Raw genomic sequence first — 13,853 nt, forward strand, 5'->3', positions numbered from 1 at the left:
TCCAGGTCACACTAGCTGTTCCAGACTAGCAGTGGTCCAATCCCCACATCTTTATCCCAGCTCCTCCCACTCCCTTGACAGGTCTTCCCCTTCCTGATCCAGCTCCACAGGATTCAGCCTTTCATAGCCACCCTTTCACTCCCTAAACCTGGCTCAATCCCTATAGGCTACATTAAAAAGAGAAATAAAACAAGAAGCAAAGTTTCCTGAGATAATTGATTCCTTGGCAGGAGAGAAGCATTGGGGAATATTTCCAGGGTGGCTGAACTTTGCACCCTCTTCAATAGACAATTTCCCATTAGGTAATCTGCCTTCCTTTATTCCCTCCCTCTGTCCCAAATCTTCAGGAACTGGCATGGAACCCATATATCTGTAGAGTTGAGAGTTCTGTGAGGTAGAGCATTCCTTTCAACAGGATGTAGAACCCATGGAGTTGCAGAAGTTTACTAACTACACCCTAGATGTCCAGAGATGTCAGAGTTGCTTGGAGCTCGGTGTGAATTTCCAAGGGGGTTCGGAACTCTCTGGGGCCCAGAGGTCCAAGCTCAGGAGCATATTAGCCTGGGAGACTGTAGCTACGCCCAAGGCAGAAAGATGAACACGATGAAGTCTTTATGGCTTGAAGGTGTATGAGATAATGTCATTACACCGGAGCAGTGCTTCAGCCTGCACGCCTATTGGAGTCTGCAGCTGCGACACGTAGAAGTTGGCCACGTCCAGGTCAGTGGCTCCGAAGTGGGCGATCACCTGCACGCCCTCGTGCAGAGTGAAGCACACCTGGCGCCCCACCATGGCCAGCAGGCTGCGGAGGTAGCGCTCCCGCAGGGAGGCTCGAGCCTGCTGTTCCTGGGATTCCCGAGACTCTGGAGGCTCCAGGACTTCAGGGACTTCGGGTTTCAGGGGGGCTCTGTGTCCATCGGGGGCAAAGCCTCGGTTCAAGCCGTCAGGACCCCGGGGGAGCCGGAGCACAGGCACAGGAGTGGCCAGCGGAGTCTGCATTATCCTGGCTGTTGGGTGAAGAAGCAGACCAGGGAGTCATTAGGGGAGTGTGCAGCTACAGGAGGAGGGGGCTGGGGGCAGAGGTCTATCTACCCCATCTCCACTTAACCTGTCCAAAACCCAACTCCTAAGTCCCCCTTCTAAAATCTGTGCCATCCTTTGGCCAGCCACCCCCCTTCCCAGGACCTAGCACCCCCGTTTACAAGGTCCATGAAAGCAGGGCCTTTGCACTGCTTTTTAAGTTTTTGTAAGTTTTTTTAAGTCTTTAAGTTTTTTAATTTTTTAAGTTTTTGGCTGTGCCACCCAGCCTGCAGGATCTTGGTTCCCGGACCAGGGATCGAAACCGTGGCCCACTGCAGTAGAAGTGTGGGGTCCTAGCCACTGGGCCACCAAGAAATCCCCTGTACTGCTTTGATCCCCAGCCCCTAGCAATAAATGCTTGCTAAAAGAGCAAGCCCTGACCTCGCTCACAAACAGCCCATCCAATCCATTATTTGTGGAGGAGGGTGTGGCAACCCACTCCAGTATTCTTGCCTGGAGAATCCCCATGGACAGAGGAGCCTGGGGGGCTACAGTCCATGAGGTCACAAAGGGTTGGACATGACTGAAGGACTAAGCACAGCACATTTCCAAATAAATTCCCATTCACACAGGAGTCAGCTCAAAAGGGTGATTTTTTTTTTTAAGGGTGAAATTTTATGAGTCATACTTATTTTAAATAAATAAATGAAGAAGTAAATAAAGGGAGGAGAGGGGAAAGTCCTTACCATACGTTTGAGAAGGCCCAGGATATCTGCAGTCTTAAAAGTACCTCCTCACAAGATATTCCTTGTAAAGACTTCAGAGTAACTTTGCAGTGGAGAAGCGTGGGAGACACTACTCTATGTTGGCATTAAAATCAACATGTACAGTAATGGGGCAAACGGACACCAAGGGCATCCGGATATAACACACTCAGGACAGGGCACCCCTTCCATGGTGGCACTGCCCAAAATGGATGACCTCAATCTACTGAGGCAACTCAAACTGCGGGACATTCTACAAAAAAAAAAAAATTAGCCTGCTTCTTCAAAAACATCCAGATCATAAAAGGCAAATGTTGGGGCGGGGCCGAAGGCAGTCCCCTGGTGAGGGTTAACCAGTGGTTAGGATGTGGTGCTTTCCTAAGAGTGTGTGTGTTAGTTGCTCAGTTGCATCTGACTCTTCACAGCTCCATGAACTGTAGCCCACCAGGCTCCTCTGTCCATGGGATTTCCCAGGCAGGAATACTGGAGTGGGTTGCCATTTCCTTCTCCAGGGGGATCTTCCTGACCCAGGGATTGAACCCACATCTCTTAGGTCTCCTGTGTTGGCAGGCAGAGTCCTTACCATCTGAGCCACCAAGGAAGCGGCCTGGGTTATCCAGGCTCAGGGAACTCTAACCAGGTTATCCCTGGTTAGAGGCGGCAAAAAAAAAAAAAAAAAAAAACAAGAAATGCTCAGGGAGAAAAACATATTTTTAATTTAAAATATATATATATATATATATTCTTAAGAGTCCTTTGGACAGCAAGGAGATCCAACCAGTCCATCCTAAAGGAAATCAGCCCTGAATATTCATTGGAAAGACTGATGCTGAAGCTGAAACTCCAGTACTTTGGCCACCTGATGCGAAGAACTGACTCATTGGAAAAAACCCTGATGCTGGGAAAGATTGAAGGCAGGAGGAGAAAGGGACGACAGGGGATGAGATGGTTGGATGGCATCACCGACTCAATGGACATGAGTTTGAGTAAGCTCTGGGAGTTGGTGATGGACAGGGAGGCCTGGCGTGCTACAGTGCATGGGGTCCGCAAAGAGTCGGACATGACTGAGCGACTGAACTGAACTGACTGATTCACACCCTAATAGTTTTCACTCTGTCCATCATCTCAGTCTAGCTACTGTCATTTCCCACCTGGACTACTGAGGTCAGCTCCTCACTGGACTCCTGATTCCACCTTCACCCGCTGCCAGTCTGTCCTCACACACAGCCCGAGGGACCCCATTAACACCTAGGTCAGATCACATCCCTCTTCAGCTCAGAGCCCTCCCCTGGCTGCCGTCCTGCTCAGAGTCAAAGTCAAAGTCCTCACGACAGCCCTCAAGGGGCTGCATGCTCTGGATCCCGCCCGCGCCCTGGCCTCATGCCCCACTTACTCTCTCCACCCGGCCGCACTGGTCTCCCTGCTGGGTCTCCAGCACACCTGGCGTGGTCTCTTCATGGGCCCTGGTACTGGGGTTCCCGCTGCCTGTACCGCCTTCTCCCCGTTCCCAGAGCAGCCTGTCTTCAAGATCTCCCCTTCAGACGCCTGCATCTGAGTCGGCTTCCTCACTCTTCAGAAGCACGCCCCTCTCTTACATATGATGTCTATTTACTGGTCTGCTGATGGTCTTTTTCCCTGTGAGATGGGCTGCCTCTGCTGTAGCCCCAGCTCCTGGAACATGGGGTGGCATACAGACCAGACTCCTTAAATACTGTTTCTGCTGCAATGAATGGAATGGAAATTGAGCTCTCAGGCCTGCTTAGGTGGGTGGCCTCAAGCAAGAGACAGTTTCCTCGTTTCCTCTTCCCTGGGTGGAGAAATGGCACCAACGGCCACCTCGGCTCGTTATCAGGATGGGACAGGCTCGGGCCCCACAGGTCCATGACCTACACGCTAGGTCCTCCCTAGTTATGCTTGAGGAATAACTGTGTGAGTATCACTACTGCCGTGTGACCTAGGGGAAGCGGCTTACTAGGTCTGTGCCTCAGTTTCCCCATCTATACAACAGACTGACAAGAGGACCAACCTGACAGGGCTGCCACGGGGACTGAATGACCTAACAGATGTGAAAGTTTAGCACTCGCCTGTAACGTATTACATGCCACTACACTGAGGTTGGGTTTTCTTTTTTCAAGTATAGTTGTTGTGCTAGTTTCAGGTATATAGCAAAGCAATTCAGTTATATGTGTGTGTATATATATATAAATATATATATAATTCAGTTTATATATATATATATATTTTTTATTTTTGCTCTTTAGTTGCTAAGTCATGTCCAACTCTTTGTAGCCCCATAGACTGTAGCCTGCCAGGTTTCTCTGTCCATGGGATTTCCTAGGCAAGAATACTGGAGTGGGTTGCCATTTCCTCTCCAGGTATCTTCCCCACCCAGGGATCAAACTCATGTCTCCTACACTGACAGATTCTTTACCACTCAGCCACCAGGGAAAACTATATGTATGTATATATATGTGTGTATATATATATATATATATATATATCTACTTCTTTAGATTCTTTTCTCTTTTATGTTATTACAGAATATTGAGTATAGTTTCCTCCTGTGCTATATAGTAGGTCCTTGTTGGTTATCTATTTTATATATAGTACTGTGCATACGTTAATCTCACACTCCTAATTTACCCTGCACCCTGACCACTGCACTGATGCTGACTGCATGTAAGGAGATGCTGGCATTGTGGGCAGGAGAGAGGACCTAAGTTTCAAGCAGTGCACCCTTCCCCCTGCTTCAGTCCCCTCCTCTCTAAAGTGATTCACTGAAGTGACTGACATGAATCAGGTACCCAGTGTCCCATCCCAGGGCCACTCACCGTACAGAGGTGATTGGGATTGTCCTTTTTCTTGAGAGGTTCTTCCTGGCTCGGCAGCTCAACTGTCAGCTACTTGCAAGAAAGGATCCTGCAGAGAAATGAATCAGCATTTCTCAACTTCAGCTCTAAGTCTGATCTCACACCTCCTCTGCTCAGAGCCCTCCCATGGTTCCCACTCCACCTGGCCAAAAGCAAAAGTCCTCACTCCAAGGCCCTATCACCTCTCTGATCTCATCTCCTTCCCTTCTAACCTGTGGTCACTGTTGTCAGTCCTTGAAAATGCCAAGCACATTCCTGCCCCTGGGCCTTTGCATATGCTATTCTTACTGCTTGGAACCTTCTTCCATACATGAGACATATATATTTCCAGATACATGGCATGCCTTCCTCCCTTACTTCACTCAGGTCACTGCTCAAACATTCCTTCTTACAGGGAGGAAAATAATAGCCCTTTCACCTTGCAGTATCTTTTTTTTTTCACAGCACTATCACTTCCTGACAGTATGCATTTACTTGTCTGCCTATGTGCCATCTGTTCTGCCACAGAACGTAAGCCTTTGGGAGAAGGGACATGTCTGATTACATCACAAGGGCTGGCAACCAGGGGTCATGAAGTAAATATTTGTGGAAGGATTCACTCCCCCTGTTATCCAAGTGCCTGCTCTGCGCCTGACCCACGCTGGGTGGTGCTGGAGACCCAGCTGGCAGCCAAAGAGCCTGGCCCTACCATCCAGTGGATGACACACACCAGGGCTCCAGACAGTGACACCAAGAGTAGGCAGGGCTGGAATGAAGGAGCCCCGGGGCCTCATGAGCCCAGAGGGGACACCTGGCCCTGCCTGGGGAGGTAAGAGGTGGTTTCCAGGAAGGGGCTCGGGAAAGAAGGCTCTGATAAGCTGACACTGGAGCAAAGACCAGAATGGAATGAGGAATTGAACCATGAGGAGATATGGAGGGGAAAGCATTCCAGTTCGAGGGAACAGCAAACTGAAAGCCCATAGAAGGGTGACTGGGTGATAGTAAGGAGGCCAGTGAGCAGGAGGTGGGGGCAGGGGCCTTGAGGACTGGGGTATCTCCTCTGAGTAGAGGAGGAGCAGGGTCTGACTCATAGGATGCCTCTGCCTGCTGCACAAAGAATGGACTGTGAAGGGCAAGGGGAGAAGCAGGGAGCCCAGTGAGGAGGCCACCTCATGGGGAAGATGGAAGATGACATTATCTGGGGCAGTGAAGCAGGGCGGGGAGAAATGATTGGATTAGGCTATCTCTTGGGGGTTGAGAGCCCTCACTATTTGCTAAAGGACTGGGCAGAGCCAAGGAAGACTCCCAGGTTTTCACCTGATGGGCAAGATCACAGTGAACAATGAATTAATGGGACTGCTACATGTTCATTATTTTACCACAGATGGCTGCGAATGAGATTAAGGGATATGTACATTTTCTAATGTATCTGACCACTGCATTCCCAGTTTAGTCCAGGGTCACCAGCCCCCAGGGCTTTCTCCCAGCACTTGTAGGTTAACACTTGAGTGTTTTAGGAGAAACACTCCCCTCTAGGGCTGATGGGAAATATGCAAGTTGCCAGAGTTCTGTTAAATTCCTCAGTAAAACAAAATTAAATTAAACATGGGCCAGCATAGGCCATGTTTTTGCTACTAGGGAGGGAAAAAAAAATTTGATCATACCTGCACAATCCCCATTTTCCCAGAGAGGAAACTCAAGTTGGGTGATGCCAAAGCATTTACTGGGTACAAGCTGGTGACTGACAGGAAAAGGGAGCAAACCCAGGTTGGTCTGGTAACAGTCAGGGCCATCACCACTGCCCTATGCAAAAGGGCAGTTTTTTCAGTCAGCAAAGGAGAGCCATTGAGGTCTGGGCGTGATAAGACTTGATAAGAAACTGGTCTGAGAAAGGTCACATAGGGTGTGCCCAAGACAGCAAAAGCAGGTATTCTTCCTGGTGACCAAGCCGAGAGTCCTTAATCCTATCAGTCTCCAAGCCAAGGATTTCAAAATCTGCCCAGGTTTGGGGGGGGGGGGGGGGAATTGGATCCCATTCCCCACTAGAAAAACTAAAGTGCCCATCACTTTAGTTTGGGCAGGGGCAGGAGATTCACAAACTTCCATCCTTGGGAGCCTCAAAGTTCACTTTCTAGAAAATAGGAATGATCGGCTCCGTGGACAAACACTTAGCTAAAGCCTCAATGGCCAGGGTTGGGAACCAATTGAGCTACCAGGTAAACAGCGAAGGCTCTAGACCGAATTCACCGAGATACTGACCAGCCTACAACCACCACCCCAAGGGCTGGCCCGGTCTGGATGCAAATTAGTTAAATGGGGCGTCCGGTGAGAATCTGGACACCGAGCGCTGAATCCCCCCGCCCCCCACCAGGGCCGGTCAGTTTCCTTTCAATTCCGCACCGGCCACCCGTCGCTCTCCTTTTCTCATACTAAGTAGGTCCTCCCGGCCCGCAGGCGTCCACTCCCCACTCCGCCCTGGGCTGGACGTTCTTCCTACCTCCCGACACAGATTAAGCGAACGATTCTGCTCCAGGAAAGGCCGGAGTCTGAGGACTGCAGCCATTATTACTGTTATTATCGTCGTCGTTATTATTTTCCCGAGGGGGTGCATTCCGACCTCCGAACCCCGCCCCACCCCCTGACAACTCACCCCGGGCGCGGGGACGTCTCCGCTGCTGCGTTGGGAGTGCAGTCCCACCCCAAAGCAGGCGTTCGGGGACTAGAACTTCCCAGCAGCCGGCGCTGCAAGCGCGGACCCGCCTCTTCCCGCCGCTCGGGGTCTTGCACGTGGGTAGGCGTCCCGTGCTGGGACCGAGGAGCGGAATCGTGCTCGCGACCCACCACTCTGAGATTCACGGCGGCTTGGGCCCCCTACTTCCGCTGGCGCGCCGGTTGCAGAGGCCCGGGCAGGCCGCGAGCCGCCGAGTCAGGGTTCCGCCAGCGCCGCCGCCGCCGCCCCACGTGGTCTCGGGCGGGCTCGCGGGCTCGGAAGCCAGCACAGACCCCGGGCGCCACCCCGCCAGCGGCTTGACCCTGCGCCTAGCTCTTGATCTTCCAGTCTGCGAGGTGTGGACGTGGACGTCCAGGATGTCCATTTTACAGAAGAAGAAATTGAGGCTCCTCTCGTCTGCTTCAAGGCACATGGGACTTGGCACCCCCACCCCCTACACGTGCACACTCCTACCCCTCACCTCCGTTCTGAACCCCACCGTCCCTCTTGAAACCTTGAGATCATGCTTTCAGCAGCCAGGCACCAGGAAAAAGCCTTGCAGAGCAGCAACTGGGAGAGACCAAAGGCGGTCATTTTGCCCTGCAGGACTCCCCACAGCCCGTTTTACAAGGGGAAGCTGAGGCCCTGAAAGGCAGAATGTCTATCCTGAGTTGGAAACGCACTGCTCTGGGCTCAGAATTCATTCTCCCCCACAGTTTCACTAAAGGAGGGGTCTTGTGGACCTCGGCTTCCCACTGGATCCCCAAGACCCAGTGCCTGGTACAGACCCTCTGCAGATATATTTTGAAAAAAAATGCATATAGAAGGAGCTCAATACACAATCTGTTAACTGAACTATGAACCATTAGGAACTCTGTTCATGAACAAGATGGATTTGGCTCCCTCTATCTCAGAACCTACATTCTAGGGAGATTGAGAGAGCTCCAGTTGGTTATTACATGAACAAATAAACCGACAAGGTCCTTCAAGGCTTGACAAGGATGCAAAAGGAATAAAATAAGGAAAATAAGATAGGGGGTAGCAGGTTGGGGGAGCGTCTTTAATTGGGCTGTTATGGGAGGTGGCATTGAAGAAGAAGCCACCTCAGGTAACAGATGGGAAACCTGAAGCCCAGGAGGGAACTGGGGACAGATGGAGGTCATGGCGTGTAAATTGTAAGGCCTTCAGCAGGGTGGGGCTCTCTTAAATCCTGTGGTCAGGGAGGTCCTCTGGTCTTTGGAGGACGATTGAGCTGAGACCTGAATAACAATATGAAGGAGCCCTCAGGCTTGCAGTGGCACTCCCGGAGATTAGCATGTGAAATTCCCTCAGTGTTGGGTTGAGGACACAGCCGGCAGGCCAGAGCCAACTGACCCTGGCCCTGACCTCTGGGGGGTGGGGGGGGGGGGCTTGTGTTAGGGAGAGGGGAGATAGGAGAGTAAACAAACAGTTCTAGATGATGATGTGGTCGTGCCAGGAAGAAAAGAAAACTTGCAAGGTTGGAGGGTGGGGCAGGGTGTTGATGCCACTTCAAATAGCGATCAGAGAGCAGCTTTGACAAGGGAAGTTGAAGGAGGCCCCAGCGGAAGGCGGCTATTGGTTGGCTATTTGGTTTTAATGGTGAGTCCAGGTCTCGGGGAGCAGAGTCAGTGTATGTGATCACGACCCTCCTGGGCTCCAAACCCTCCCAAGGCTTCTGTCTCAAAAAACCGAAGAGTTTAAAGTGGTCAAAAGATGTCCCTGGAGCTGACCTTGTTTTCTCACAGAACTCCGTCAATATAGAACTTAATTTACAGAACTCGAATACACAGGGCTGGCATGGGGAGAAAACTGAGGTCCCAACCCCACCCCAGTAATCCTGTCCCTTTATAACCCTTCCTAGCTCTGCCCCCCCTCCCCCCATGGCACTTGTCTTGGACGGCACTTCATATTTTCCTTAGTTTCTCTTGTTGAGACTCTGTCTTTCTGAACGAAAAACCTGCAAGAGGCCAGGGTTATTGTCTCTTTTTCTACCTTGCTGCATCTTAGTGCTTAGTCCAGAACCTGGCACATAGTAGGCGCTTAATCCTTGTTTGCCCAAGGAATTTTTATTGTAATGCATTTAGTGGAATAGGTCAGATTACTATCAGGCGCCTAGCTAGAAACTTGGCCCCTACCATTTTCTCGCTTGGGGGTGTGAGTGGGCACCTTGTGCCTCAGTTTCCACCAGTCCGGAAATGGGGTCAGGAATAGCTGTTTCTGTGCGTGGTCGTGTGAACTCGTTATCTTTAAGATATTCAATCATTCAGCCAAACTCAGGGGGCACGGTCCTGATTGAGTTTGGCTGAGGGTTTGGCAGTCCTCTCCCGGCAGGCCCCGCCTCGGTGGGCGGAGCCACGGGCCGGGCCAGCACGTGTAAGAGTTCGCTGCGGGTCGCCGCAGTCACTCACCTGGGCGCCTCGGTCTGAGCGCGCACGCCTCGCGTGTCCTCCGCCCGCCAGTCCGTCAGTCAAACTGCCTGCGACCCATGTCCCGCCGCAAGGCCGGCTGCATGCCTCGCCGAATAGAACCCTCGCCCGCCGCCAACTCAGACGACGAGATGGAGATACGAGACCTCGTCATCGACGTGAAGCCCGAGCCGGACCCGCGGCCCCTGCAGGCCCCGGGGTTAGGGCCCTTCACTCCGAAGGAAGTGCTCGCGCCGGAGCGGTTCGAGAGCGAACCCCGCCACTGCCGTGGCCCCGTGCCCGCCGGCGACCTCATCCACGCCCTCGGCCTGCGCAACCAGTGGACGCCGCTGTCCCTGAGCCCTCACGGTGAGCGCCCCCTACCCCAGCCCCGGGCCAACCTCCCTCCCTTCTCTCTCGGGTGGGACCTCCTCGGGGCGCCGACCCCCGGGCTCCCCCCTCCACCACCACTCCCGGCCCCTGCCTTAATTTCCTGGCCAGGTCCTGGCCTCCAACCTGCCTTTTGACCTTCGGGTTTCCCCTCTCCCTCGGAACCCCCAGGCCCCATCCTGGCCCCACCCCACGCTCACCACCCGCTTCCTCCCTGCAGACCGCCAGCCGTGGACCGACAAACACCCAGATCTGTTGACCTGCGGCCGCTGCCTGCAGACCTTCCCGTTGGAGGCCATCACTGCTTTCATGGACCACAAGAAGCTGGGCTGTCAGCTCTTCAGAGGCCCCAGCCCCTGCCAGGGCTCAGGTGAGTAAAGCCGGGATGCAGTCACCGGTCTCAAGTTCAAGGGCCCGGCTTCCTGTGGGAGAGGGGCTGAGCTGGACAGGCGGGGCAGTGAGCACTACTTCCCCTTTCTGGCTCCCCACCGGGTGCAGCCTAGGCGTGGCCAGGGCCTGCCCTGTCCTAGGGCTGAGACTAGTGGTGGTGAGGGGGGTAGGTGGGGGCGGGGCTGGGCAGGGGAGGAGGGCCACCCACAGGGTGTGGCCAGCCCCAGAAGACTGGTCTGGGGATTTGCCATACACACACCCCCAATCTGGTTTCACTTCTCCTTCCCCTTGGCCAGAAATAACTGGCCAGGTGGCTGGACCAGTGTGGCAGTAGGGGGTACCTCTGGGGAGGGCAGCGGCCTGGGGGAGGGGAGCCGAGGCCAGCTGGACTGGGGGTGTTGTCACCCCCTTCCATTTATTTATCACTTCTCATCGAGGTGCTGGGCATTTGCTTGGAGTCGGGGAAGGGGCTTCTGGCCTCCCTCCCTGATGGAATCTCCCAGCCTTGCATGCCAGGAAGCCCCTGTTTTCAGCCAGGTCCTGGGTGTCTGGATACCTGGGCTCCCAGCCCTATTAAATTAGGAATTAAAACCCTTCACTTGGTACTAGACGTGTGGCGAGCTGAGCTTTTGATCAGCATCGATTGTGGAGCGCATGCACAGCTCTGGATTTCTAGCCCCTGTGCCATGTGCCCCTGGGATTTGTGAGAAATGGATTTATATTCAGGGCTGGGCCGGGGAGAGGGTCCTGCAGTGAGAGGGGGAGGGGACTTAGATTGCAGCAGGGAGGCTGGCCCGGTGGGCAAGGGTGGGGCTGTGATGGGATCATGGGAATAAAACGCTCCTAGGTGCTTGGGCTTGGGAGAATCGTGGACACGATGGGCTTCCCAGGTGGCTCAGCGGAATAAGCCGCCTGCCAAGCAGGAGATGCGGTTAGATTGATCCCTAGGTCCAGAAGATCCCCTAGAGAGGGGAATGGCTACTCACTCCAGTATTCTTGCCTGGGAAATCCCAGGGACAGAGGAGCCTAGTGGGTTACAGTACATGTGGTCGCAAAGACTTAGTGACTAAACAGTTAATGCTTATAGAGGGCTTGATGGACCAGAACTCTCAGCTATTCTCCATGTGAGGTCACAGCAAGTCTAAAAGGGAGAGGACCCCTAGGATCCTATTCTAGCAAATGAGGAAACTGAGGCTCAGAGATGTGTATTTCTTGCCCATGGTCACACAGCTAGGGGGTGGGGGAACCAATTGGAAGTTAGGACAGGCTGACTCTCTCCAGCCCCCACCTGTGCTCTTGACCTTGGTGTTGCATCCGGAAAGCCACCCCCATCCAAAACAAAGGCAAAAGGATCTGGAAGTACATTACTGATAGTACCTGAGGGTCAAAAGAAAACATTGGTGACTGCTAAGCCTTCTCCCCATTTAAACCTTGGCACCCTTGTCTCTAAGGCAGGAAAAGGGGACCATGGATGGAACCCGGGTATTTGGGGCCTGGCAGAGACACCCAGTTATCAAGAGCTGTTTTTACTAGTAAACCAATCATTTTTCCTAAAAAATTTTCCTCTCTCTCCCACTCCTCGGGATTTCTGGATTGAAACCCCAGCTCTACCCCTTCCTAGGTGTGTGACCTTGGGGAAAGGTCTCTTTGCCTCAGTTTTCCCGTCTGGAAAATGAGTCTTCTTTCCTAAGGAAAGTTGTCAGAGGGAGCTGCGGGTGGCAGGTGCCCAGCATGCCTGACTGGGTCAGGCCTTCGTGACCCCAATATAAGCTAGCACTCCTCTGTCCATCCCTCTGCTCTTTTAACCTTTCCTTGAAGACTTTTCAAACACAGAAGGAATCCCCAAGGCCTCATCTACTTCACAGATTTTCCTTGCTCTTTGTCCATCCCGCTCTCTGCACACCTTGCCCTGGGAGGGCGGGGAGCCTGGCCTCTTCTTTCTGCTGCCTCTCAGCCCCTGGACTACAGCCTCTCCCACACCTAATGTCCAGCTGGCAGCTGTGAACTGCAACTGCTCTGACTTGCCAATCACACTACTTCCTGGCCCTTCTCTTACATGCAGAACGCGAGGACCTGAAGGCCTTGAACTGCCTCCGCTGTGGCCGACAGTTCACGGGAGCCTGGAAACTGCTGCGCCACGCCCAGTGGGACCACGGACTGCCCATCTACCAGACAGAACCTGAGTCCCCGGAGGCCCCGCTGCTGGGCCTGGCTGAGGTGGCCGCGGCCGTGTCGGCAGTGTCTTCGGTGGTGGGACCCGAAGCCGAGGTCAAGGGCTCCCGGGTCGGGCCCACCCGGCGGAGCCCCACCTGCCCCGTGTGTAAGAAGACCCTCAGCTCCTTCAGCAACCTCAAGGTGCACATGCGCTCGCACACGGGCGAGCGGCCCTACGCTTGCGACCAGTGTCCCTACGCCTGCGCCCAGAGCAGCAAGCTCAACCGCCACAAGAAGACCCACCGGCAGCTGCAGCCCCAGAGCCCCTGCCTGGCTGACGCCGGTCAGGAGCAGGCCTCCACCGCCCCTCCCGAGCCCGCTGCCCATGCCGCAGCCCCCGCCAGCCTCCTCCCATGCAGAGGAGGAGAGGGGGCCGGGGCAGCCGCCACGGCAGGGGTCCAGGAACCCGGGGCTCCTGGTGGCGGGGCTCAGGCGGGCCCTGGTGGCGACGGCTGGGGCGCTGACACTAAGCAGCAGAGAACGGACCCGGATAAGAACCAGAAGACGTCACCCAAGAAGACGCTGAAGCCGGCGGGCAAGAACCGGGGGCCGGGGCCTGGGGGCAGCTGCGAGTTCTGCGGGAAGCACTTCACCAACAGCAGCAACCTGACAGTGCACCGGCGCTCGCACACGGGCGAGCGGCCCTACGCCTGCGAGCTCTGCTCCTACGCTTGTGCCCAGAGCAGCAAGCTCAACCGCCACCGCCGCATGCACGGCCTGGGGCCCGGTGGGCCCCGCTTCGAGTGTCCCCACTGCTGCGTGCCCTTCGGCCTGCGGGCCACCCTGGACAAGCATCTGCGGCAGAAGCACCCTGAGATGGCTGGGGATGCCTGAGCAGAGGAAATGCCCCCTGCCATCCAGGGCACCATGGTTACCCACTTTTGTGACCTATCCTTCCCTTCAACCCATGAGTAAAGCCTGCCCGCAGCTACACGTGTGTTTGGATTCTGGTTTTCTTGGGGTGTCTGAGGTGGGGCGGGAGGCTTCCCTCCTTGGGGTGGACAGCTGGACAGACCGGTTTGGGACGACAGGGTGAGGGGAGAGGCTGGCCCCCAGCGCCTGGGGCACCGCAGGACTGGCACAGAAAGCT

At 54.2% G+C, this 13,853-nt stretch overlaps 2 protein-coding genes across 6 annotated transcripts; one reads left to right on the plus strand and one right to left on the minus strand.

Moving 5' to 3' along the window:
- Positions 1–202: 202 nt before the first annotated feature.
- On the minus strand, positions 203–10,508 carry GEMIN7 (gem nuclear organelle associated protein 7). Of its 5 annotated transcripts, XM_070450702.1 has the most exons (4): positions 7,131–7,270; positions 4,616–4,703; positions 1,767–2,037; positions 203–1,007 (listed from the first exon to the last, which is right to left on the minus strand). In XM_070450702.1, exon 4 carries the CDS (start codon positions 997–999, stop codon positions 613–615), a length of 387 nt encoding a protein of 128 aa, XP_070306803.1. In that variant the 5' UTR covers positions 1,000–1,007; positions 1,767–2,037; positions 4,616–4,703; positions 7,131–7,270; the 3' UTR covers positions 203–612. The 5 variants fall into 5 exon arrangements, with proteins under 5 accessions (XP_070306803.1, XP_070306800.1, XP_070306802.1 ...); XM_070450699.1 differs by lacking the exons at positions 1,767–2,037; positions 7,131–7,270 and adding an exon at positions 10,420–10,508; XM_070450701.1 differs by lacking the exons at positions 1,767–2,037; positions 7,131–7,270 and adding an exon at positions 9,773–9,857.
- ZNF296 (zinc finger protein 296) lies at positions 9,729–13,694 on the plus strand. The gene is made up of 3 exons (XM_020898204.2): positions 9,729–10,138; positions 10,380–10,529; positions 12,612–13,694. The coding sequence occupies exons 1-3, from the start codon at positions 9,850–9,852 to the stop codon at positions 13,595–13,597; spliced, it is 1,425 nt and encodes a 474-aa protein (XP_020753863.2). The 5' UTR covers positions 9,729–9,849; the 3' UTR covers positions 13,598–13,694.
- Positions 13,695–13,853: the final 159 nt, after the last annotated feature.

The sequence above is a fragment of the Odocoileus virginianus genome, chromosome 20 (genome assembly GCF_023699985.2).
Source record: "Odocoileus virginianus isolate 20LAN1187 ecotype Illinois chromosome 20, Ovbor_1.2, whole genome shotgun sequence".
Lineage (NCBI taxonomy): Eukaryota > Metazoa > Chordata > Mammalia > Artiodactyla > Cervidae > Odocoileus > Odocoileus virginianus.

Excerpts from the sequence above, each read along its gene's own strand:
- GEMIN7 (XM_070450699.1), bottom strand. The coding sequence starts at position 999 with ATGCAGACTCCGCTGGCCACTCCTGTGCCTGTGCTCCGGCTCCCCCGG.
- ZNF296 (XM_020898204.2), top strand. The coding sequence starts at position 9,850 with ATGTCCCGCCGCAAGGCCGGCTGCATGCCTCGCCGAATAGAACCCTCG. Across the intron at positions 10,139-10,379 it reads GCTGTCCCTGAGCCCTCACG|ACCGCCAGCCGTGGACCGAC; the intron begins GTGAGCGCCCCC and ends TCCTCCCTGCAG. Across the intron at positions 10,530-12,611 it reads CAGCCCCTGCCAGGGCTCAG|AACGCGAGGACCTGAAGGCC; the intron begins GTGAGTAAAGCC and ends TCTTACATGCAG.